Source organism: Rhinolophus sinicus, chromosome 15, assembly GCF_057876585.1.
Source record: "Rhinolophus sinicus isolate RSI-liver-muscle chromosome 15, RSI-T2T, whole genome shotgun sequence".
Taxonomy (NCBI): Eukaryota; Metazoa; Chordata; class Mammalia; order Chiroptera; family Rhinolophidae; genus Rhinolophus; species Rhinolophus sinicus.
The window spans coordinates 77,174,686-77,199,265 of NC_142515.1; the positions used below are offsets into that span (position 1 = coordinate 77,174,686).

At 56.0% G+C, this 24,580-nt stretch overlaps 2 protein-coding genes across 6 annotated transcripts in view; both read left to right on the forward strand.

The window, feature by feature from the left end:
- The first annotated feature begins 237 nt into the window (after nucleotides 1–237).
- Nucleotides 238–19,524, forward strand: ADAMTS10 (ADAM metallopeptidase with thrombospondin type 1 motif 10). Of its 4 annotated transcripts, none has more exons than XM_088792322.1 (26): nucleotides 245–511; nucleotides 2,724–2,803; nucleotides 4,082–4,268; nucleotides 4,514–4,860; nucleotides 5,214–5,370; nucleotides 6,351–6,568; nucleotides 8,225–8,308; nucleotides 8,402–8,547; nucleotides 8,968–9,011; nucleotides 9,160–9,265; nucleotides 9,353–9,499; nucleotides 9,687–9,828; nucleotides 12,656–12,763; nucleotides 13,126–13,271; nucleotides 13,363–13,426; nucleotides 14,474–14,576; nucleotides 14,768–14,952; nucleotides 15,041–15,164; nucleotides 15,931–16,011; nucleotides 16,084–16,247; nucleotides 16,335–16,461; nucleotides 16,552–16,681; nucleotides 17,069–17,273; nucleotides 17,526–17,702; nucleotides 17,806–17,965; nucleotides 18,760–19,524. In XM_088792322.1, exons 3-26 carry the CDS (start codon nucleotides 4,181–4,183, stop codon nucleotides 18,867–18,869), a joined length of 3,363 nt encoding a protein of 1,120 aa, XP_088648448.1. In that variant the 5' UTR covers nucleotides 245–511; nucleotides 2,724–2,803; nucleotides 4,082–4,180; the 3' UTR covers nucleotides 18,870–19,524. The 4 variants fall into 4 exon arrangements, 3 of the variants coding, with proteins under 3 accessions (XP_088648448.1, XP_019567511.2, XP_088648449.1); XM_019711952.3 differs by having other exon boundaries at nucleotides 246–511; nucleotides 14,819–14,952; XM_088792323.1 differs by lacking the exon at nucleotides 245–511 and adding an exon at nucleotides 546–675.
- A 1,256-nt stretch (nucleotides 19,525–20,780) lies between these two features.
- The window catches only part of MYO1F (myosin IF), a 30,018-nt gene continuing 26,218 nt past the window's right edge, over nucleotides 20,781–24,580 (forward strand). The window contains exon 1 of one of the 2 annotated variants that reach the window (XM_074337694.2): nucleotides 20,781–20,961. In XM_074337694.2, the coding sequence (XP_074193795.1) occupies nucleotides 20,959–20,961 (3 nt within the window). In that variant the 5' untranslated portion in view covers nucleotides 20,781–20,958. The remainder of the gene's footprint in view (nucleotides 20,962–24,580) is intronic. The other variant, XM_019711932.3, reaches the window with a different exon arrangement.

Sequence of the window (24,580 nt, forward strand, 5' to 3'; positions counted from 1 at the left end):
TTTCCATTCGATCTTCTCCCTTCCCCAACCACCCGGTTCACCTCTTCCTCCAGGTCCCCTTACCCCCACCCAATTCTTCCTCCCTCCCATCCCCCATCTAGTCTTTCTCCCCTTCCCCACCCTCCCACCTTCTCCTCCCCCCAACCCCCGCCCATCATCCCCGCCCATTTCACTCCTCCTGTGCTATTCTCTCCCTCCCCCATCCTCACCCCCATTCTCCCCACCCCCACGGCGGGGCGCCAGGCCAGGCGGGGCGCCGGAGCTCCCGGGTCCCTGGCTCGGGTCCAGCCCGCGGCCCAGGCCGGGCGGCGGCAGCGGCGGGCGGGGTTCTGGCGGCGCGCGGTTTGGGGGTTTTTTTATAACCCTGGCCGGCGGCTCAGGAAGTGCCGTCCCCGCGCCCCCTCCCCCGGCCACGCCGCCGCGCTAGCTCCCTCCCTCCCTTCCTGCGCTGGCCGGCGAGACGGCGGCAGAGACGGGACTGAGGCCCGGGCGGGCTGGCGGCCGGCCGCGGGTAAAGGCGCCGGGGCTCGCGGGCCGGGCGGGGATGCGTGACTTCGGGGGATTTTGTGTGTCTGTTTTGGACGGGACGGCCGTGGCCATCGGATGTTGGACTGTCCCCCTGTGGGTGTTGTGTTGGTGTCCGATGTCCCAAAGCGTGTGCGACACTGAGTTCAAGTGAGTGCCTGGTGTGTGTGTGATGTGTGTGTGTGTGTGTGTGTGTGTGTGTGTGTGATGTGTGAGAGTGGACATCCACGTATGTGTAAATGCGTGTGCGTCTGCTTGTGTGAGTACGCATGAAAATGCCTATGAGTGTCTGGGTGTGTTTGAATGTGTGTGTGATTATGTGGGGGTGCTGTGTGCCTGCTTAAGTGTGAGTGTAAACCAGCATGTGTGCATAAAGTGTCTGCTGTGTGTGTCAATGTCTAGATGAGTGTGTGTCTCCAAACATCTGTGTGTTTGTCTTCGGGTGTGTCTGAGTGTAAAAAGTGTGTAAATGCCTGTGTGTCTGCGGTGTGTGTCAGGTTTGTGGGACTGAGTGACTGTCCCAGGTCTGGTGTGAGTGTGTGAATGAGTCTGTGTGTGTAGGCCTGGGTGTGTTTGTGTGTCTGTCTCTGGGTTGTCTGTGTATGTGTGTGAGTATGTGTGCACACAGGTCTGTATTGTGTGTAGTTGTGTGTCTCTGGGTACTGAGGGTAGGGGGGTCCTTTGTGGGTCTGCGTATCCAACTGTTGGTCCCCAGCTGCGCAGGTGTGGTCGCCCTGTTGCCAGTGTGTGTTTGTGTGTCTGGGTGTAGAAGTGGCACCGCCCACTTCCCCGGAGCTGGTCACAGAGGCCACAGCCCTCTTTCTCAGGGTGTCTCCAGCCCTGCTCAGCTCCCAGCCTTTAATTAGTGGCTGGTAGGGGGAGACCAGCAGGGCGGTAGGCCTGGCCTTTGTCTGCTGGCCAGGCAGGGTCTGCCTCCCGCCTGCCCGGCCAGATGTGCAGCGCCCGGAGCCGGTTGGCGGCCTGGGCTGGCGGGGCCTCTGCCTGGGCAGCCGCCGTCTTGGCCTCCACAGGGAGGCCCAGAGGCCCTGTCCCCCCAGCAGGCCCGGGAGGTCTGGGTGTGGAGCCACGGGTCCCTCCAGGATCCCTGGGAGGGGATGGAGCCTCTGTTTCCGGGCCTTTTCCTCTTGCATTTCCTCCTCCAGCTGCTGGCACCCTCCCCCAGGCTGGCCACCACCCTCGTGCCTTCTGGAAGGAGGGGCTGGGGGATTGGCCAGGCCTGGGTACACATACACAGCCACACAGGCACACACAGAGCCTCACGCAGGGTCACATGGACACACACATCACACACAGTCACATATACAGTTACACCCGTACACAGTCACATGCAGTCACACACATCACACACAGTAGATCCCCTGCTGACATCTGTTGCCCTGAGCCCGGCTCAGGCCCTGGAATCCGCTATCTCCCTCCAGCCTTATCTTTCCAGCCCCATGCCTACTGACCCTTTAGTGTCCCCCCAGGGCCCTGGGCATGTCACACCTCCCAGCTACCCCCACGGGCTGGGCCGCTGCCCCAGAATCTTTCCCTTGCCTTGCCCCAGCAGACACTTGTGTGTCCTCAGCCTCCAGACTGCCTCCTCCCATCCACATTCCCCTGCCCCCATCCACCTATGCTTGCTCCTTCAACACTGTCCCCCACACCCCACCAGATCTAGAAGCACAAGAGGGTTGCTGGGAGGAAGGGCCCAGCCTCAGAGGAAAGTGGTGAGGTTTGGAGGGGAGCAGGAGGAGAGACCCAAAGACGACATCCAGGACAAGAGCCACAGAGATACTTAGAGTGGAAGATTCTGCTCCAATGGGGAAAGGACAAGAGGGACAGGAGTGGGGGAGGGGACTTGCAGCCTGACTTGCAGTGAGAATGCTGCCACCTTGGCATGGGGGAGGGTGCACTGAGGCAGAAGGGGGGCCCAGGGGAGCCCACCCAGGAAGGACTTTGATCCCAGAGCTGGTCAAGTCCTCTGAGGATGGAATAGGGGAGAGGAGACAATAGGAGATGGGGGGGAAGCAGAAGAGGGCAGGGGGAGCTTCTGTTTTAGAGGGCGATCCTGGGAACAGAGAAAGGATGAAATCCAAGAGGAGGTTCACCAGGGCCAGAGAGAAGGGCAGTTTTCTCAGTGACCCCTGAACCCCAGATACAGCCCAGCTCCTCCTCACTGCCCTCTCCCTGTCCAGGCTCTGAAGAAGAGGCAGAGACCCAGAGAGGCTCACACACAGGGGTCCAACACTGCTCCACTAACGGAAGATCCCAAAAGGTAAAACAAAAAGTCCCAAGGGGTAAACATCAGCCCAGCTGAAGGGAGCAGTGGGGTCACAGACTGCCAGAAAGTGAGCTCCCCATCACTGGAGGGGTCCAAGCAGAAGCGGGAAACGTTGGCTTCTAAGTCAGTATCTTAGAGAAAACCTGGCTCCATCCCTCTGGAGCTGAACTGCCCTGTTTGGGGATCAACTCTCAGACTTGGCCAGGCTGCAAAGAAAACAAGACAGTGTGTGATTAAGGGGGAAATTGCACAGAGAAGGAGGGTGGAGACGGGAGGGGGGAGGAGGGTTTGGCACAGGGTGGTGGCCCAAAGTGGTGTCTCTGGCGGGCTGGCCTGGGGCAGATGCCTGAGGAAGCCTGAGGGAGAAGAAACAGGACTAAGGGCTGAGCTGGAAATGCAGGGTGAAGGAGATGTCCCGGGGACAGAGACCACCATGTAGGGATTTCCAGCTCCCCTGCAGGATGAATAGTATTACCCATGGCAGAGCATCCAAAGGCATGGCCCACCGGGATGGTGGGGGTGAGGTGGGAGGAACCCAACACTCGCCTCGGGTTTAATCTGGGTTGAAAATCCACACTGACCAGCCTTCAAGTGTGTCCCATGCTAGCTTCCCCTTGCTGGCCTCCTGCCCCCTCCACACAGGTCTTTGTGGTCCTGGGTCCCCACCAAGCTCCTCCCTACCCCCGGGCCTTTGATCATGCTATTCCACTGCCTGGTGCACCATCTCCTGTGTCTTCACATGATTGGTTTCTTGTCGTCCTTCACACCTCTACTTCAAAGCCTCCACATTATTTCTTTTAGAGAATGTGTCAGTCTGAACTACTCTCATTTATTCATCTCTTTACTTCTCTGTCCTCTGTCACTCCCAGGAGACTGAGCTCAAAGGGGTGGAGAGAGGACTATGTCCATATCATGCATATCATTACCCAATGAATGGATCCTTTCAGGGTTATTGGGAAATGAAATGAAATGAAATGAAATGAAATGAAATGAAATGAAATAAAATGGTGTGAAATTGTCAGGCTAGTAGTAGGTGCTCATGAAGCCAAGGTCCGTAAGTGTCCTACTAGTATAAGGAGGGTGGGCGGTGGGGACAGGGCTACTGGGTAAGGAAATGTATTCAGAATCTTCAAACCAGGGGAAGTGACTTGGGCATCCTTGAGGCTAGGAGTGAGGGACCACAGGTCCCCCTGTCAGCCTAGCAAGGGACCTTGGCAGTGATTGTGCAGGGTGGCAGGACCAGGCACCCCCGACCTAGTTCCTCCCTCCCAGGAGCCCAGTGATGCTGCTCAGGCTGTGAACAGGGAAGGCGGTGCTGTGGGGGCTGCCGGCAGCCAGGGCTGGGGAGAGACATGTGGACACGTGGCCTCTATGGCTCCCGCCTGCCAGATCCTCCGCTGGGCCCTCGCCCTGGGGCTGGGCCTTACGTTCGAGGTCACGCACGCCTTCCGGTCTCAAGGTAGGGGTTATCCAAGGGCGCTGGTGGGGAGGGAGCAAGGAAACAAGGAAGAGTCAGTGGGACTGGGATAGCAATCGTGGGGGTGGGGGCAGGGAAGGCCCTGGGATCAGTGAGTCCAGAGTCTTGTAGCCTGTGACCTGGATTCAGGGGCCAATGAGGCCAGCATCACCTGCCCTGCTGCCAAGCTGCCAGGACACAGGCGTCCTTCCCAGGGCCCACCCCAGGCCTCTGACCCTCACCCACAGATGAATTCCTGTCCAGTCTGGAGAGCTATGAGATCACCTACCCCACCCGAGTGGACGACAATGGGGCACTACTGGCCTTCTCACCCCCTGTCCCCCGGAGGCAGCGTCGGGGCACAGGGCCTGCAGCAGAGTCCCGCCTCTTCTACAAGGTGGCCGCACCCAGCACCCACTTCCTGCTGAACCTGACCCGCAGCCCCCGCCTTCTGGCAGGGCACGTCTCCGTGGAGTACTGGACACGGGAGGGCCTGGCCTGGCAGAGGGCCGCTAGGCCTCACTGCCTCTACGCTGGCCACCTGCAGGGCCAGGCTGGCAGCTCTCACGTGGCCATCAGCACCTGTGGGGGCCTGGTGAGCAGAAAGTTCTGGGAAGCAAGGGGAAACTACCTGTGAGTTTGGGAGTTAAGGAAAACACTTCTAAATATAAGTCAGAGAGGGATTCATAGGGGAAAATTTTAAAGCATTTCAAGCAAATCAAAAGGATTAGCTAATTTAGGGTGCAGCTAAAGCAGTACTTAGAGGAAAATGTATAGCCTTGGGTCAGCCTGAAAATTAACAAGATTAGAAATCTTAAGATATTAGAAAAGGAATAACAATCTAAACCCAGTAAGGTAGAAGGAATGAAATCATAAAGAGTTAGGGTCCTAAGGGTCCTGGGCACCAGGACCTGATCCAAGTTCTCTGTCCAACTCCCTACTCCCCAGCATGGCCTCATTGTGGCAGATGAGGAAGAATACTTGATTGAGCCCCTGCAAGGTGGGCCCAAGGGGGACCGGGGCCCAGAGGAAAGTGGCCCCCATGTGGTGTACAAGCGCTCCTCCCTGCGTCACCCCCACCTGGACACAGCCTGTGGAGTGAGAGGTACATCTGTCTCTGGGGATGGGCAATGGGGCTGCACAACATCTTTACCATGAGGTAGATAGAGGTAGGTAGCAGTGTCTCTCCATCCAGAAAGTCAGCAGGCAGCTACTTGAGGGGAGGAATGACATCAGTCAGACAGCAGGGTAGTGGGGCAAGGGTGTTCCATCCATCACTGCCATTGTCCAATGACCCAGTGGTAAGATAGGCAGCTGGACAGCCAGGCACATGCTCAGGTGTAAAAGTGTTCATCTCTAGGATTACAGTCTGACCAGTTAAACAGCAGGCAGGTTGTATAATGAGATACCAAGGGGTTGCACAATGAGGACAGGCAAAAGAAGGGCTCAGCCACTATTCAGAAGGTAAGATTCACAACCAGACTTACAGGAGGACAATCAGACATTTAGGGAATGAGAAAGAAAGAAAGCTAAACAACAACAAAATATTTACCAGAACAATCATACAGCTAGAAAACTAAAGCCTGTCCGGTAGAAATGCAGAGCACTGGGACATTCAGTGAGTTGTGTAACAAGAGTCTGGGTGTGGGACACTGGCAGACACACAACCACAATCGGTTGTACAAATAGAAAAGTAGATGGTATCGCTGTCGGGTGAGCAGTCAGACCATCAAAAGCAGTTAGTTCTATAGCCACACAGTTGTGCAGTACATTGACTAGAAAGTTCCATAGTTAGAAAGCCAAGAAGTAATACAAGCACACTGTTCTGGCAGTGAGTCAGGCTGCTACACACATGCATTCGGGTAATGGGATTCTCATGCTGTCGTGGGGTGCTGGGAGGCTGTTCAACCAATCTGTTTGGCTGTGGAGCAACCAGACACCTGAGTAATGGAGCATTTCTAGAACTAAACATCCTACAACCATAATACCCAAAGCAAAAGAACAAGGTGTTGGGCAGCTGGACCAGCAGACAGGGAGTTAAACCATAGCAGCAAGAAGCTGAATGACCAGAAATTCTCCATCCAGATGAGAAACCGTGGAAGGGGCGGCCTTGGTGGCTGCGCACCCTGAAGCCACCACCTGCCAGGCCCTTGGGCAATGAAACAGAGAGAGTCCAGCCGGGTCTGAAGCGCTCAGTCAGCCGAGAACGCTACGTGGAGACCCTGGTGGTGGCTGACAAGATGATGGTGGCCTACCATGGGCGCCGAGATGTGGAACAGTACGTGCTGGCCATCATGAACATTGTAAGTGCCTCCCCCTCCCTGGGCATAGAGCCCTGAGAACCTGGAGCCAGCCTCCAGAGGTCAAGAAAAGGGGTGTCACCGTCACACCTCCAATTCCTGTCTTGAGGCCAGAGAAACAGAACGGAGGGGGGACAGGGTGAGAAAAGACTGAGAAGAGGTAGCATGGCCCAGCGCTTAGGAGCATGGGTTCTGGAGCCAGATGGCCTTGGCTGAAAGCTCTGCCACTTTTCAGTTGTGTGCCCATGGACAAGTGACTTCACTTCTGTCTTGGTTTACTCATATGTAAAATGAGGATAATAATAGTACCCACTTCATAAGACTAAGGTGGATGCAGTGAATTTATAAAGCCTTAGAACAGCACTTGGTACACAGTAGGTGTTGTATAATTGTTTGCTATATAAACATAAGCATGCTGGGGCAGCCGGTTAGCTCAGTTGGTTAGAGTGTGGTGCTGTTAACAAGGCTGCTGGTATGATCCCCACATGGGCCACTGTGAGCTGCGCCCTCCACAACTAGATTGAAACAACTACTTGACTTGGAGCTGATGGGTCCCGGAAAAACACTTAAATTAATAAAAGTTAAAAAAAAAAAAAAAAAAACTTTAAAAAAAAAAAGCATTTCAGTTTGCAGGTACTTGTTGAGGTTTTCAGTACACACATGGGCACACATCTGTATGCATGCAGAGTTCTCGTTCAAGCACCTACCTGTAATTCGTACAGTTCACCTCATTGACCCACACTCGGATATACTCAGTGCTGATGCAACATCTCTATTAAGACTCTGGACCTCTCTGAGTGTCAGTACCCCCTCTGTAAAATGGGGTTATAATAGTACCTATAGCAGAGGGTGAGTTGGTGGCAGGCCAGATAGAGCACTAGGCACATGGTATGGGCTTGATGAGTCGTGCTCTTGTTTCAGTGAAGCAAAAAGGGAAAAGAAAAAGGTTAGCAGACAGACAGATGGCCCAGTATGTTGACATGACATCTAATTTGATTCCACTACTTTCTGCCCCAGCCCTGCATCCTTCCCTTAGGCTTTCGAAGTCCTAAAACCTGCCAGGGTTTCTGCGGGTTTCCACATGGGACAGTGATGTTCCAGGGCTCCAAGACCACTGCACTGTGTGGCCTCCATCATTTGTGCCCACTCACCCCTGGGCCACTTCCTCCTTCCCTCTGACCACTGTCTCCAGAGTTTCCTGCCCTCACACTTCTACCTTCCTGTGGCGATGCTCAAATTGGTACCTTCAGATAGCCACAGTATGAGACGCATCCCTCAGGCCACCTCTGGGCAGAGACACAAGGCAGCCAGGGAGTGGGCAGGAGAGGAATGGAGGATAAGACAGGCTAGCTGAGCAAGGGTGAGTCAGAAAGAAATATACGGTAAGCAACCAGTGCTTTGCAGGCAGGCTTACCTGGACTTGAATCCCACTTATGACACCTACCATCTGTGTTTACAACCTCTATGCAGCAGTTTGCTCATCTGTAAAATGGGAATGATAATAGTACCTACTCATGCAAAGATGTATGCAGCAGGCTTAGCCTGAGGCTGGGCATACAGTAGATACTTGATTAAAGTGAGCTATTGTCATTGTTCTCTTTCTGTTTTCTACTCTGGGCCCCTCTTAAGACTCCGTTTCTCTTGTTTCTTGGAGGTCAGGTTGCCAAACTTTTCCAGGACTCAAGTCTGGGAAACATCGTTAATATCCTGGTAACACGGCTCATCCTGCTCACGGAGGACCAGGTGTGGGGACCTCACCCCTTCCCCTGCACACCAACGCTGCCTGCCCTCCCCAGGGTGGCTGGCGCCCATGCACCTCACTCTGTCTGTTCTCAGCCCACTCTGGAGATCACCCACCATGCTGGGAAGTCCCTGGACAGCTTCTGTAAGTGGCAGAAATCCATCGTGAACCACAGTGGCCATGGCAATGCCATTCCAGAGAACGGTGTGGCCAACCATGACACAGCAGTGCTCATCACGCGGTGAGGGGTGGGGAGGGCTCCTGGATTTGGGCTGGGGGAACAAGTGGCCCAGGAGACCATCCAGATCCAAGCAGGGGATCGCCTGCTGGGAGATGAAGAGTCTGGGACTATTAAGCTGCCCCCTCAGGAGCCAGGGATGGGAGGGGCAGCTGGGAGCCTGAGAATGTGGGGAGGCGGGTATTGGGCCATTTGGGCGTTGATACACTCCTTCACTCATACTTTCCTTCATTCATTCAGTCAGCCAGTTTCACTCATGCACCCCAGCATCCCCAAGGCCATCTGGGGACAGAGCATGAGGCTTTGGGTGAGAGGCAGGTAGTGCCTCCCAAGCAGAACTTAATCCCAAGAAACGGGCATGGTGGCATCATCAGGGCTTAGGGAGGCAGCCCAGCCTCCTCATTGCCCCCTCTCCTCCCACAGCTATGACATCTGCATCTACAAGAATAAACCCTGCGGCACACTAGGTACCCACATCCCCTGGGTTTCAGGCACCTATGAAGGCAGTGGGCTGGGTGGCCCTGGCCCTCACAGGGGTGGGCACCTGGCAGGGTGGACAGGGCTGGCCAACACAGCCCTGAGCCCCCAGCCCCACCCCACGTGCCCGTTTCCCAGGTTTGGCCCCAGTGGGAGGGATGTGCGAGCGAGAGAGAAGCTGCAGCATCAATGAGGACATTGGCCTGGCCACGGCATTCACCATCGCCCATGAGATCGGACACACGTGAGGCCAGGGGACACAGGAAGTCAAGGCTGGGAGGGTCCGGGCAAGTTTCTTGGCACCCCACAGAGCCGACACTCCTCTCCTCAGGTTTGGCATGAACCACGATGGCGTGGGGAATAGCTGCGGGGCCCAGGGCCAGGACCCAGCAAAGCTCATGGCAGCCCACATTACCATGAAGACCAACCCATTTGTGTGGTCATCCTGCAGCCGCGACTACATCACCAGCTTTCTGGAGTGAGGACAGTCCCGCCTGTCCTTCCCAGAGGCTCACACTCATGTTGGTGGTGGGGTTGGGGGAGTCCTCTGGAAATCAGGGTTGTGTCTCCAGCAGGGCTGTTCCCTGGGACCTCTACCCATCCAGAGCCCCCGAGCTCTTGGCCTGAAGCCTCCCAGCATGACAGCTGCTTTTCTCCCACCATAGCTCAGGCCTGGGGCTCTGCCTGAACAACCGGCCCCCCAGACAGGACTTCGTGTACCCAACAGTGGCACCCGGCCAGGCCTACGACGCAGATGAGCAGTGCCGCTTCCAGCATGGAGTCAAATCGCGTCAGTGTAAATACGGGGTAGAGAGAGCCTTCCTGCTTTCCTTCCTGGGAGGGGAGGGGGCTGCAGGGACTGAGTGACTCCACATGGGCACCCCCACCCTGGGCAGTGGGGGTGGGAGAGCTGGGAAGGGGAATGAGCCCCATAGGTCCTGGAGGCACAGCGGGGCATGGGGTTATACAAATGTCACAAGCAATCAGATCGGGGACAAGAATGGTATCTCCTGGTTCTCCAGACCCGATTTGAAGCCTGGGCTGGGGAGAACCTGGAAGGCCACCTTCTGTCCAGCATATCAGGCCACCTGTTAGCTGTGGCAGGACTAAAGTCCCAACACCCCTAACTGAGCCATTTTTAACCAAACATCCAGACTTGGTGGAAATAATTCCCCTGGAAGAGAACCATCTTCCCCACTTGGCAAAGGACTGGACAGAGCCTTTCAGGGACGCCCTGTCTTCACTCCCCACATCCTCTACTGACTGGTTCACAAGATCTCTTGGCCCCAGTTCTTGGCTGGATGAACTCTCAGCCTCTTGATCACTCCCCAGGTTTTCCTGAGATTTAGACTCAGCTCCCAAAGCCCTATTTGTACATAGAGAAGCGAGTTGGGGGTCCCACTCTCAGCTTCCCCCAAGAAGCTGGAGGCCTGCTGGCTAAGCTGGGTCTGCCCCTCCCCTGCCCACCTCCCCCAATTCCCAAAACACGCTTCCCACCTCCTCACAGCTTCAGCCCTAGTAGCTGGACCCATTCCCAATCCTTCACACTTAAGACTCGGAAGTTTAGAATTTGCAAGGCCGTGTCCAAGATAAGGCTGCATTAACTCAAAACGGGGAGTAGGCAGCTGATAAAATGCCCTCAGTTCATTCCAGTGCAAGACAAGGGGACAAACCTTGGATCAATTGATATTTAATTGACATTCGTGTCTCCCCCACACCCTAACTTGACTGGTAACTACAGCACCCTCTAAATGAATTCCAAAAGAATCTGAAACGACCCTTGAGCCTCTGCTGTGTCCCAGGTATCTTAACAATGACGACTATGGCTGACATTTACTGAGCACTCACTATATGCTAAGTATATGATACATATTATCTCACTTAAGCGCTTGAGAATCCTATTATCCCCACATTACAGATGAAGAGACTGAGGCATAGGGAGGGAGCCTTGCCCAAAGTCACAATTCAAGAACATGGCAGAGCTGGGATTTTAAATCCAGGTCTTTCTATGACTCCAAATTTTATAAAGGGGTGTGGGAGGGGAGAAAGTGCCAGAATATCAAGCATGGACCAGTGCTAGCTGTTGTTGAATTGATTCTCCCTTTTATTTCCCCAAGGAACATGTTCCTGGCCCTCCTGGCAAAGGGGGGCATTGTTGACTACATGTAAATCGGTTAATATGTGTAAAGAGCTGGGCCTACCTAGTGCCTGGTCCAAAGATTGCTGTGGTCACTGTTACTCAATAATGGCATTTGTGCAAGCCCTTTTGTATCTACTCTGTCACATGCCTCTCAGCCTTTTATGTAGGCAAGGCCCATCTTGTAGATGAAGAAACTGAGACTCCGAGAGGGGAAATGTGTTGCAAGTGAGTGGTGGAGTTGAAACTCTAGTAGCCTAGACCCATCCATATATACCACAGTGCATCCTAGTGGAGAAAAGGAAAAGCAGGACAGGGGTTTGCAGTTCTCCTTACGAGGTGTCAGAAGTCGGGTTGGGGTGCATGATATTTATTTTTACAAATAGCCAGAACACAAGCTAAGTGAAGCCAGAAGACTAACCTAAGTTTTTAGAAGTATCCTCTGAAGGGGCAGAAGGCGGGAACTCTGGAGGATATTTGAGGAAGCGGGTCTGAGGACAACCCTCCAAACTTTTCATGTATGTGCACGTGTATCTCAGAGGTTGACCCAGAAAAGATCCCTTCCGACAGCCACTGAGTGGTCCAATCCCAAATATTCAAAGCTTGGAAGGATTAGGTTCAAAGAGATTACACATAATTATAAAAATGAGACAGAAGAATCCCCACTTCATAAGGAAAGACCCTGGGAGGTGGGGCAGGATGTAACTAGAGGGTCTAAGCTGAACCTGGTGCGCTCGACCACGGATATTAATCTGGACCTAAAGGGTCAGAGTGACATCCTGGGATTGGCATAAGACTTGCTGCCAGGTCTTGGCCCAGCCCAAGCAGGATTCAGACAGAAAGAAGGCAGGCTGATTTTTTCACTGAAGGAAGCCGAGGAATGTCCCACACAGATCCAGCCTGGCCTTGTCCTCTCCCAAACTCCCATTGATGAAAACTTTTGGGAATTTCCCCAGTTTGCATGAGGGGAACAAAGAGAACCATCTGCTGGGAAAAAAGTTAGAGACGGGGCCCTTGACCTGAGCCATCTTCCAAGCCTGATTTTTCAGAACAGCTCTTTCATGGACTGCTTTGCCCATCCCAAAAAATCCAGAATCCTTCCTCTGCATTCCTCAGCGTGTTCCACGTTTCCTTCTAGAAACTCAGGAGGTGCCCGGGACTGAACTGAAAAGGGGTTACATCATAGGATCTTCAGTCTAGGTTAGAATCCAGGCTGCCTTTTTGTAGCTGTGTGACTACTTGTCTGAGTCTTGGTTTTCTTGCAGTAAAATGGGGAATAGTGATGCCTAAGAGTTTTGGCACACGTTGGTGTTCAATAAATGCAGTGTACATATAGGCAGAGAGGAGGTCCCAGGCTATGCCCCTCTAGAGTATCGAAGAACATTCCTTGAGACTCAGGAAAGGAGCGTGGGGGCCCCGAGGGGGTAGTGAGCCAGCCGGTCGCCTGGGTCCTCCGGAGGGAGGAAGGCGAGCTTGAGCGGGCGCCTTGGCCCGCAGGAGGTCTGCAGCGAGCTGTGGTGTCTGAGCAAGAGCAACCGGTGCATCACCAACAGCATCCCGGCCGCCGAGGGCACGCTGTGCCAGACACACACCATCGACAAGGGGGTGAGCTCCAGCCAAGCCCTGGCCTTGGGCTACACCCACTTGTGCCGCGCCTCTAGTTCCAGGTCGGCTCTGGCCACGCCCCTGGCCGGAGGCCACACCTCCACCCCGTCTCTAGCCACGCCCACACGCTTGTCCTAGTACTAGCTTCACACCCTAGGTCGCAGCCAAGACCCTTCCTTGAAGAATGGCTCCCTTGTCACGCCCCCATATTACCTGACTGTATCCGGGTCCTCAAACCCGACCTCCGTCCTCCCACTTCCGCCCCATCCCGGGGGTGCCGAAATCTCCGGTGGGAGTGGAATGCAGAAATGAGCACCGAGGATCCGCCAAGCCGGGCTCACCCCTCCCCATCCTACCCTCAGTGGTGCTACAAGCGGGTGTGCGTCCCCTTCGGGTCACGACCGGAGGGAGTGGACGGGGCCTGGGGCCCGTGGACCCCGTGGGGCGACTGCAGCCGGACGTGTGGCGGCGGTGTGTCCTCCTCCAGCCGTCACTGCGACAGCCCCAGGTCAGTCTTCAGGACACCCTGCAAGGAGAGCTGGAGGGGCGCCCCCTACTCCCCCTGCCCGATCTCTCTCCTGTCCTCCCACTCTTTCCAGACCAACCATCGGGGGCAAGTACTGCCTAGGTGAGAGACGGCGGCATCGCTCTTGCAACACCGACGTGAGTTCCCACGGGACCCCAAGCCCGGTCCTTCGGAAAAAAGAGGCATAAATCAGCTTCCAAGGAGCCGGTGCCGGCTGCCTGCCTTCTCGGGAAGCTGCAACAGCCGCCCGCTCCCTTCCCTGCCCCGTTACACGTGCCCCACCCCCGCTTCCCCCTCGGCCGAGTTCCCACTCCCCGCACCTCCCCAGGGATCTGGCTCCTTACAACTCCTGCAGTGGAGGAGTCTCCCACCTGGAAATTGTTTCACACACACACACACACCCCGCTACAGCGCGCCCCTCCTCTTCCTTTCATAGCCCAATTTCTCCAAAGAGCTCCGCCCCTGCCCCAAACCTGTCACTGAGCTCCCAGTCACCAAACCCAGTAGCCACGTTTTCGGTCTCTGCTTGCGCCCTCTTCTGACCAGGGACCACGGCCTCCTGTCCAAAACTCCCGCCTGGCCTGCATCACCAACCTCCTGCACTCCCAGCCCCTCCTGGGCTGCACTTTCTCCTTTCCTCAGCTCTGCTGCTCTCTTTTTATATACTGGGCTTCCCTATGGCTGCGTCCTGTGTGTACACATCCAACAAGCATGAGGTTTACTGCAGTAGGGGGTGCTAAGAAGGGGGGTGAGTTTTTGAGTGAGGGGTGGGTTACCTAGCCCCCCATCTGGGAAAGGGAGCTCATGTGTGGGGAATCCACACGGCCCTCACACTCACAAAAGGGGCTGGGCACCTTCCCCAATTTGCCTTGCTCCTTTCTAGGCCTGCTCTCTCAAGAAAAGCCCCATGGTCTAAAACTAGAAACCCAAGTGTCATCCCCGGCTTGCACCCGACATCTAATGAGTCACCTAGTCCCATTTCTGATGCACCAGTCTCTCCAGCCCCACTGCGTGGACCTAACCCAGGCCACCATCCAATCCTTCGCAGCCTCCTCCCTGGTCTCCCAGCCTCCCTGCCTCCATCCTTATTCCTCCAACCCATCTCTGCTCTGAGCATTTGTTCTTTGCCCTAACTCCATCCCGGGACAGTTGGCCTCCCTCCCTTTCCCATCTCGTGCCCCCAGGACTGTCCCCCTGGCTCCCAGGACTTCAGGGAAATGCAGTGCTCCGAATTTGACAGTGTCCCCTTCCGTGGAAAATTCTACACATGGAAGACATACCGAGGAGGTGAGTAGGGGGCTCAAGAGGCCGTGGGAGTATCCAACAGAAGGTGGATATGGCATCACGGTCTGCCCTGAATCCTTCCCTCATCTGAGGAGCCAGCGTGCCAGACTGGATGCTGGGAACCCCCATTCCTTCGGCTCAGCCTGCCCATCCTTGGATCTGGGGTCTGTCCCTCTTCACCTCACCTCCCTCAGGGAGCAAGCAGGGAGCCCCAGAGCTAGGTCTGATGGGGCTGTGCCCCCCAGGGGGCGTGAAGGCCTGTTCGCTCACGTGCCTAGCAGAAGGTTTCAACTTCTACACGGAGAGGGCAGCGGCCGTGGTGGACGGGACACCCTGCCGCCCAGACACAGTGGACATTTGTGTCAGCGGAGAGTGCAAGGTGGAGGGGACTCCCAGAGAGAAGGGAGGGATGGGGAAGGTGGGGGATGGGCACCTCCCTGACACCCCACCACCTCTGCCCTCCCCAGCATGTGGGCTGCGACCGGGTCCTGGGCTCTGACCTGCGGGAGGACAAGTGCCGAGTCTGCGGGGGTGATGGCAGTGCCTGCGAAACCATCGAGGGGGTCTTCAACCCAGCCTTGCCTGGAACTGGTGAGCGGCCCTCACTTCCCTGTCACACTCAAGCTCAGCAAATCCTCAGACCCAGGGACCCACTCGTGTGTCGGGACCCCAAAAAGTTCTGGGGATCCAGCAGTGCCCCAGATCAGGGTCAGGAAATGGCTTTGGATAAATGTCAGTCTAAATGCCTAAACCTTGGCAATTAAGATGTCCAAGGGGGTGTGGACCCAAATCTCCCCTCCTCCATCCAGGGGGCCTCTTGCCCAAGTGTGGTTCAGGGGACAGTGTAGGAGTCCAGGGAGATAAACCAGGACTCACGGGGGGCACAAGTGGGCAGGGATGGAGTGTTCCCAGGGGCCTAGGTCGTAAGTGGTGAAGCCCACTGCAAACCCAACTCTTGATTGCTAAAAGTACGATGTCACCCTGCGTGAATCAGAGCCTCCATGGTACCGTCTCCTCTCTGCCCAGGACCAGCCCTGCTGCTTGTTAGGGGGTTAGGGGGTGGATCAGGCCACTTTGGTAGTGAGAGAGGCAGGAAAGTTAGGTTCAAATTCCAGCCCAGCTACTTTCTAGCTGTCAAACCTAGGTGAATAGCTTTGCTTCTCTGAGCCCCAGTTTTGTCATCTGTAAAATAGATGTGATAACACAACTACTTCCCTGGGCCGGAGCTGGGGGCACAGTGTGATGTCCCTGTAAGCTCTTGGTAGTGGTGAGCTGCTATCAGCCAGGAACAGGGATGAAGGAGGTAGGCAGGTGTGGGGGATGGGCTGAGTGGGTGACACCTAGCTCCCCTGTCCAGGGTACGAGGAAGTCATCTGGATCCCCAAAGGCTCTGTCCACATATTCATCCAGGACCTGAACCTCTCCCTCAGCCATCTGGGTGAGCTGGAAGTGGGGGATAAGGATTGGGCGTCAGCTTGGCTGGGATTCTGATCCGTGTGCTGTCCCCCAGGCCTGAAGGGGGACCAGGAGTCCCTGCTGCTGGAGGGACTTCCTGGGACCCCCCAGCCCCACCGCCTGCCCCTGGCTGGGACCACCTTTCAGCTTCGACCAGGGCCAAATCAGACACAGAGCCTAGAAGCACTGGGACCCATTAACACATCTCTCATCGTCATGGTAATGATGGGAGGAAGCTACAAGAGGACATTAGCATCCTTGTGGGGACTCTGAGCTTGACTTCCCTTTGATGCCCCCCCACCCCAGGTGCTGGCCCGGACAGAGCTGCCTGCCCTCCGCTACCGCTTCAACTCCCCCATTGCCCGCGATGCACTGCCCCCCTACTCCTGGCACTACGCACCCTGGACCAAGTGTTCGGCCCAGTGTGCGGGTGGTGAGGCCGGGGTGGGGCCAGGGGGTGGGCACTGGTCACCTGGGCTGGCCTGGGCTGGGCAGGGCTGAGCTGGCTCTCGACCGCCCCCAGGCAGCCAGGTACAGGCCGTGGAGTGTCGCAATCAGCTGGACAGCTCAACCGTGGCCCCCCACCACTGCAGTGCCCACAGCAAGCTCCCCAAGAGGCAGCGGGCCTGCAACACAGAGCCCTGTGCACCAGAGTGAGTGTCCACCAGGGTGCAGGGTCAGGGTGACAATTGCTACAATGACAGTACTGCTGAGATCAGAGGAGCAGGTTCTCCCAGGATTGGGGTGGTGGTGTTCGCCAAGGTGGGGTCAGGGCTGTCCTGGAATCTGAGTCAGGAGGATGGTGCTCCCTAGTCCAGTCCCGGTAGTCATCATTCCTTGGGGTGATGTACCTCCCTACCCCCAGTGTGGGTACAGGGAGATGATGTTCCAAGTGTGGGTTCAGGATGCCTCCTGCAGGAGGAACAGCCATCTCCTTGTCAGTTTCCAAGATGCTGGTTGCTGGGGAGGAGGAGGGTATGCTAGTGCCCCAGGGTCAAGATGCCCTGCCTGCATATGCTCAGTCCCCGCACCCCCCACAGCTGGGTTGTTGGGAACTGGTCACGCTGCAGCCGCAGCTGTGACGCAGGCGTGCGCAGCCGCTCCGTGGTGTGTCTGCGCCGCATGTCAGCCACCGAGGAGAAGACACTGGATGACAGCGCGTGCCCACAGCCACGCCCACCGGTCCTAGAGGCCTGCCAGGGCCCCGCCTGCCCGCCTGAGTGGGCCGCTCTTGACTGGTCCGAGGTCAGCCGCCCCTTCCCGCCTGTGCCCAACCCACTCCCTGTGCAGCGCCGGGCAAGGCCTGGGTGCTGGTTGCCCACTGAGTTACCCCTCCCCAGTCACAAGCCCCTCCCGGTAGCCCTAGTGGGCTACCCTGGACTGGTCCGAGGTTAGCTGGCCCTTCCTCTCCTCCCATTGGACCAGCATCCTCCCCATTCCCTGTGCACGCAGGGGTGGGGGTGCCCACTAAGCATAAAACGCCCCCTCCAACTGCAGTGCACCCCCAGCTGCGGGCCAGGCCTCCGCCACCGCGTAGTCCTTTGTAAGAGCGCCGACCACCGCGCCACACTGCCTCCCACGCACTGCCCACCCTCTGCCAAGCCGCCAGCTACCATGCGCTGCAACTTGCGCCGCTGTCCCCCTGCCCGCTGGGTGGCGGGTGAGTGGGGCGAGGTAGGTGGGCGCGCCCTGGGGGTGGGGCGGAGGCGGGGGTGGGGTGGGGGGGGACAGAGGCAGTTGGGTGGTGGCTTTGCTGTGATACCTCGATACCTCACAGTGCTCTGCGCAGTGCGGCCTCGGGCAGCAACAGCGTGCGGTGCGCTGCTCCAGCCACACCGGCCAGCCATCCCGCGAGTGCGCTGAGGCGCTGCGGCCACCCACCATGCAGCAGTGCGAGGCCAAGTGCAACAGCACGCCACCTGGGGATGGCCCCGAAGGTATGTGGGGCGGAAGGCTAAGGGACATCAGGAAGGCCCTGTCCAGAGGAAGCCACAGGAGAGCATGGGGGTCCTGCCCATTGGTAGACCTCCCAACTACTGAAATGCCTTTCCGTCTTCTCCAGGCCAGCCCCAATTTATTAAGTGCTACTGTGTGCCAAGCGTTTTAGGCACCTGATCCTTTTGGGGGCCCAAACTCGGGTCATTCCCCCAGCCGCTTCCATGACCTTTGATTTATTCATCTTCACCAGTATCATTACTTGCCTAATATTCGTTCTTCAAATCAGAATTTCTTAACCTCAGGCACTATTGACATTTTGTGCCACATGATTCTTTGTCGTGGGGCTGCCCTGGGCACAGTAAGATGTTTAGCAGCATCCCGGACCTCTACCCACCTGATGCCAATAGCACCTCTCCCAGTGGTGACAACCAAAAATGTCTCCAGACATTCGTCAAATCCCCCCCAAACATCGCAAGATGTCCCCTAGGGGGACAAAAATCACATCCCCTTGAGAACCACTGCCTTAAATAGAAAAAGTTTTCTACCTAAGTAAATTTATTTTCCATAGCAATAGAAAAATATTTCATAGCAATAGATTTACTTACTCCAGGCACAGGAACCAAACTGCCTGGGCTTACCTTCCACCTCTGTACCTTCGTTTTCTCATCTGTCAGGGTAAAAAATATATTAACTTGAGAGACTTCCCGCATTAGAGGGGTGAAATGAAATAATCCACGTGAAGCTCAAGGGAACTGAGACCTGATTCCCACCCCCCTTCTCCCGCCCTCTGCAGAGTGCAAGGATGTGAACAAGGTCGCCTACTGCCCCCTAGTGCTTAAATTTCAGTTCTGCAGCCGAGCCTATTTCCGCCAGATGTGCTGCAAAACCTGCCATGGCCGCTAGGGGGCTGCGGGCCCCCTGAGCCACAACTGGGCGCCGGCTTGTGGGGGACCCGGCCTGCAGCTGGCCAGCCTGAAGGAGCCTGCGAGGGCGGGAGCTGGGAGTGAAGGGTGAGATGGAGCCAAAAGTTATTTATTGGAAACCCCTGCAGGGCCCCTGGCTGGGAGATGGAGAGGAGCTGGCCACCCCAGGGCCCCTCCCCAGCCCCTCTCCTAATTCACAGAGTCCCTCCAGGATGGGTTGGAGGAGGGAACAACTGTTCGCCCTAGCGCCCTTTTCACCCACCCCTACGGAGTCCCCCCAACTCCCTCCACCTTTGATCGGAATATGTACTGTGAAGAGTGGGGGTGGGGAGGGTGTCAGTCAGCGCCCTGACCCCCAGCACTGCCCTAGCCCTCCACTCTGAGCTGGAGGGGGTCTATGTCCGCCATAGGGGAGGGGGATTAGCACCACCTCCCTGACACCCTCCCCCTGACCAGACCAGCTACCGGGGTGGGGCAGAGCTGGGAATATCCACCCCAACCTCTGCCCGGCCTGCCCCAGGGGGACCCGGATATCCAGGCCGCCCCCATCATGGTGCTACAGGCCCTGCCCTGGGGCCCACACACTCTTCGCCAGGAAGCCCTACATCAATAAAGTTCTATCTTGTGTAGATTTCCACACGCGTTGTGTGTTTCCCCACCCCAACAGCCCAGAAGGGGGCTTTTACCAATACAGATTAGAGTCCAGTGATTTTAGGACAAAAATACACTCCCGGAATTTCCTCAGTCTTCCCGCCATCCTCCTCCCATCTTGGGGCCTTCGCTTAAACTGTTCCCTTGGCCAGTTGTACCCTCCCCTTCCCTCTTCACCTGGTTAATTCCTACTCACCCCGCAGTCTCAGCACAAGGTCGCCTCCTCCAAGAACCCTCCCCTGATGTCCCCAACAAGTTGGGGGATCTCCTGCCTGCATATTCACTTTTAGTGCCGGGAGGCATTTGCTGAGGTTTGTAGGCACCAAGACAATTTGTTGAGTAAACTTGTACAAAAGACAGGGAGAAAGGGGGTTCTCTCCATATGTGGCCACAAGGGGGCAGGGTGTCCTGGCAACCCCTAGGCAGGATGCAGTGCAACAAGAATGTCCCCGTCCTCCAGCCTCCCTGCCAGGCTCTCCCAGCGTCTAGGTTTCTGCCTTGGCCACCTCCTCGCTGTGTGGCATGGGGAGGTGACAACCTTTCAAAACTGCCATTTACTCAGAAGACCAGTACGTGGCCTGCTGATCTCCCAAAGATCAGACTGTGGGCCCACACTTGATAGATCCTGTATGTGCTAGATGCTGCTGGGAGGGGCCACATCCCCGTTTTATGAGAAAAATGGGCGGACCCTGGAAGGAACAGAGCTGGGGGTCGTTCAATCCAGGTCTGACCTCCAAAGTCTGGGACCTTCCAGGTGTATCCAGCCCCTGGAACTGTTCACTTCTGCTGCCCTTTCTCTCTCTCTCTCTCTCTCTCTCTCTCTCTCTCTCTCTCTCTCTCTCTCTCTCTCTCTCTCTCTCTCTCTCACACACACACACACACACACACACACAGGACATTCTGAAGGAAGGACCGGCAGAGGCCGCTCCGGAAGCAGGTGTTTATTCAGGGATGCCCAGAGCAGATACATGTCTGAAATGGTTTTGATGAGACCTGAGCAGCCCAAATGCTTCCTGGGGTCACGCTGAAGAGTGGTCAGTCCTACAGCCAGCTGACCTGTGTGCTCCTTGTGGCAGCCTCTGTCCCCAAGGAACTGGAGAAGGGGCTTTCTGGGATCTGACAGCAGCTGCCGTCAATCCTTGACCTCTCTCTTCAGGCTCAGAGCCCCAAACAGCTCCCTCAGCCCTGCCAGCTGCTGGAGCTCTCTCCCCGCCCTCTGGGCCCAGCTTCCCTCCCCGGTAGCCGCGGGCCCCTCCCGCCAAAGGAAGTAAGAGGGGGGCTGTTGTAAGAGGAACTAGGGCTGGGAGTCTGGTGAAGGAGAAGGAGCAGGGCCATGCCCGAACCACCCCCCGGAGCTCCCTGAGCCTACACCCCTGCCACAACCCATTTGGGCAGGAACCCAGACGCCAACCCCCACCATGGTAAGTCCTTCCAGAGTGGGCCCTGAAGTGCAGGGGTGGGAAAACCAGCCGTGTAGAGGTGCCCTGGAGGCATCAGAAAGTGGTGTGATGGGAGAGGGGCACGGCACACCCTTTGGGGGTCCCTCAGCACAGCTCGGGTGCCCCCCAGCATCCATCACCAGGGACCAAGCTCCCCTATGATGGTGGACAGGATGCTAGAATGGTGATGGGGGTAGGGGGTTAAGGGTGGAACAGTAACTGGAAAACAGAAAGTGGCTCAGGGATCACACAGTGTCTGCAGGGACAGGGACACCCCTTTCTTGGGGCTTAAGAAATCCAATTTCTAGCCCAGCTTGGTCCCTCATCTCCCCTTGTGGCCTTGGGCAAGTCACCTCCCCTCTCTAGGGCTCGGTTCCCACATACGTCATATTTGAAAATCAGTCGAGATGTGCAAGGTGTTTTGGGGACCTCTCAGTTGGAACTTCAGAGGGTCTGTGGGTTCAGCCCTGCTGAGTCCACAGCTGGGAGGGGAAGCTGTGTCAAATGGGTGTTGGGGTACAGTGATGGTGTAGAGACAGCGTGCCTGTGCAGGTGGTGGGTGGTCTAGCTGTAGCAATCACAGAAGTGCACAGTGAGACACAGCATGTCCACACTACCACTGGTACCCCTCCATGTGGGGACAGAAGGGGAGACACTGCAGTCAAAGGCGTCACCGCCTGGTAAGGTTGAGTGCTAATGATGTCTGTGGTGACAGGGCAGGGAGACTCATGGTCATAGATTTAGACCCAGCAGCATCATGACACATTAAGAGAGCTTGGGCCAGCATAAAAGTCACTCCCACAGTTCATGCATCTGCAAGCCACTTCAGCTTTCATTTTTTGTCATTCTGTCAATGAAGGCATGTGGCTGGGACAGTCACAGAGCCAGTGGTGACAACTGCAGGGCTTCTGGCAGTCGCCGCAGGTGGCTGACCAGGGTGGAGACCGGGAGGCAGGGATTGTATTAGTCCAAGAGGGAACATCTTACTTCAGAAAGCTGATGATAAATTGGGCATCACTGACCCAAGGACCCACACCCGTCACTCACAGCCAAGCGACCAGCTAGAGCTCTGGGTTTGGGACAGGAACGCATCCACGAAGGAGCCACACCAGGAAGACTCAGGAGCTCCACTGGGCAGACTTTGATCAAAAGAACAGGAAATGATTTGCTACCTCAGAGAAAAGCAACCCCTCCCAAGGAAGCTGTGCGAAAAATGCTTAGTCAACGGTTTGCTTGACGCACGGGGTCTGGGAAGGGAGAAACTCAGCCCAGAGGACCACAGCAGAGTAAAAGAGTGGGACCCATTCAGGAGGCCCGTACCTCCGACGTCTTCCTGGAGGGTGACAGGTGCCAGGGCGAGTGTTGAAAGACTCAGCGAGACAATGTAAAGTGCTTCACAGAGCACGTATCGTGCACTCGGTACACAGTAGCTGCCATTGTTTGTGATGCTCATTCATGGCTGGAATTAGTGGTGGCAGCCTGTGAAAGTGACTCATTCTTGGTTGTTGAAGATGAGTTGCTGTTGAAAATTGGCTGTTGGGTCACTATTACCATTGGCGGCGATGATGTTGCTTTTGGTGGTTGCAAGTTGGTGGTAACTGGTTCTTGTGGGTGGACTGGCGGTAGTGATGGTTGCCACTGGTGCCAGCTAGTGATGAATATCAGTGCCTGGTGGCTGGTTGTTTTCAGCTGGAGCGTAGATCCATGGAATGATAGCAATTGGTGGTCACTGTTACTCAGAGTTGTGTGGCACTGGTAGTGTTTGCTGTTGGTTGTTCACTCTATTTTTGGTAACAATCTCTGGAGTAGTGGTGGCTGTTGGTTTTTTAAAGGGGTACTGTTGACCGCTGCTTCAGTGGTACTTGGTTATGAGTGCTTGTTGGTGGCGATATTGTTATGTAGTGGTTGTTGATGGCGGTTGGTTATTATGGGTTGCTGGTGCTCGTGATGATGGGTGGTGACGGTAGTGGGTGATGGGTAAGGACATTGCTGGTGGAATCGGTTGTTGTTTCTGTCTGATATTGGCTGAGGTGTTGCCACTGGGGTTATCAGCAGTTTCTGTTTGACTTTGGTGGCAGGGTGGGTGAAGGATGCAATTGGCTGTCTTCGGGTGGTGATGGTGGTGACATGAGTGTAATGGTGGTTGTTTTTAAAGCGCAGACATGAAATAGAGAGAACAGCAATGTAGCTGCTTGATCCAGGGGCAGTGGCCATGGGAAGGCTGGGGTCCAAGAGAGAATTAGGAGGAAGGGCTCTGGGAGGACAAGGGCCCCCACAGGTTGGAGAATGACCTCTGGCTAAGCTAAAAGAAAACTGAGGTCTTCCCCCAAAGGAGGGGGAGACCCTGGGAGCCTTTGGAGGTAAGAATGTTGTTTGCAAGGCCTAGGGCTGCGGGGTGTGGCACCAGGGGCACAACAGGGGGCCAAGGCAGGGCCAAGGGTGGGGGGCTGGCTCCAGCAGTCACAGCCGTCTTCACATCTCCTCCTGGCTGGCAACCACAGCTCACAGGACCCCAGCGAGGAAGGAAGTGGCTGTTTTGTTGCTCTCTCCAGCATGGGGCTGCTCATCACCACTCAGGGGCAGGGCGGCCAGAACAGTTGGGGCAAATTGCAAAAGCTCCCTGATCCAGCCCTTCCTCCTGGCCGGGTACCTGTGCCTGTGGGACTTGCCAACTTAAGGCAGCTACTGCTGCTGCTGGAGCAGCTGAGGAGAGCTAGCATGTCTGCTTCACATGCTTTGCCTCGTTGAATCTGCACAGCTGCCCTGGGAGGTCTGTGGCCCTCCATACTCTCATTTTCCAGATGAGAAAACTGAGACAGGAAGGTTAGGCAAGCCGCGATACAACCCAAAAGTGGCAGAGGATTTCAACTCAATGACTCCCAAGGTCACACTTTTAACAGCCACCTTGACCTACAACCTCCTCCTCCTCCTACAAGATGAGAGGCCACCCGGGGAGGGGGTGGTGTCCCCCACACCCCCACACACCCAAGACCTTCCTGACTCATGCCTCTTGCTGCCACCCCCGACTGCCTGGGATGTTCATGTTGCAAGGCCTGCCTCCTACAGGAAGTCCATACTGATCACCCCACCTCTCCTTAGCACTGTCTGATGTGGACCCACAGCCTCCCATGGGCAATTCACTTCACCCCCTTGGGGTACACTGAATTCCCCTAGGCCTGGATCCACCTACATCCATGCAGAGTAGAGGCTCAGAAAGTATGTTCACTACAGGGCTCCAAATGCCCCTACAGGAGCCATCACTTTGGTCACAAACAGCCCTTCCCTCCTCTGACACCAGGGAAGCCCCGCCTTCCATGCCCTCCGCGTCTCTGAAGAGCTGAAGTTAGAAGCTACCTTCCCCGTCCCACCTCAGCCCTCTCCAGCCCCTGACTGTCTTTCACAAGAGCCTAGCAGGTTGAGTCATACTTGGCTTGTGGTCAACTCTGACCACAACCTCTTCATTGAATCCCCACCCCCAAGTAAGGGACTTAGGAGCAAACAGTTTTCAGCTTGACCGATGGAGACTTGGGAGTCACAGAGAGAGGGATACCCATGACACAGGGCAGGAGGCAGTTCCATCCCAATGGTACTTCATTCATTT

Excerpts from the sequence above, each read along its gene's own strand:
- ADAMTS10 (XM_088792322.1), top strand. The coding sequence starts at position 4,181 with ATGGCTCCCGCCTGCCAGATCCTCCGCTGGGCCCTCGCCCTGGGGCTG. Across the intron at positions 9,500-9,686 it reads TACATCACCAGCTTTCTGGA|CTCAGGCCTGGGGCTCTGCC; the intron begins GTGAGGACAGTC and ends CTCCCACCATAG. Across the intron at positions 17,274-17,525 it reads CCGCTCTTGACTGGTCCGAG|TGCACCCCCAGCTGCGGGCC; the intron begins GTCAGCCGCCCC and ends CTCCAACTGCAG.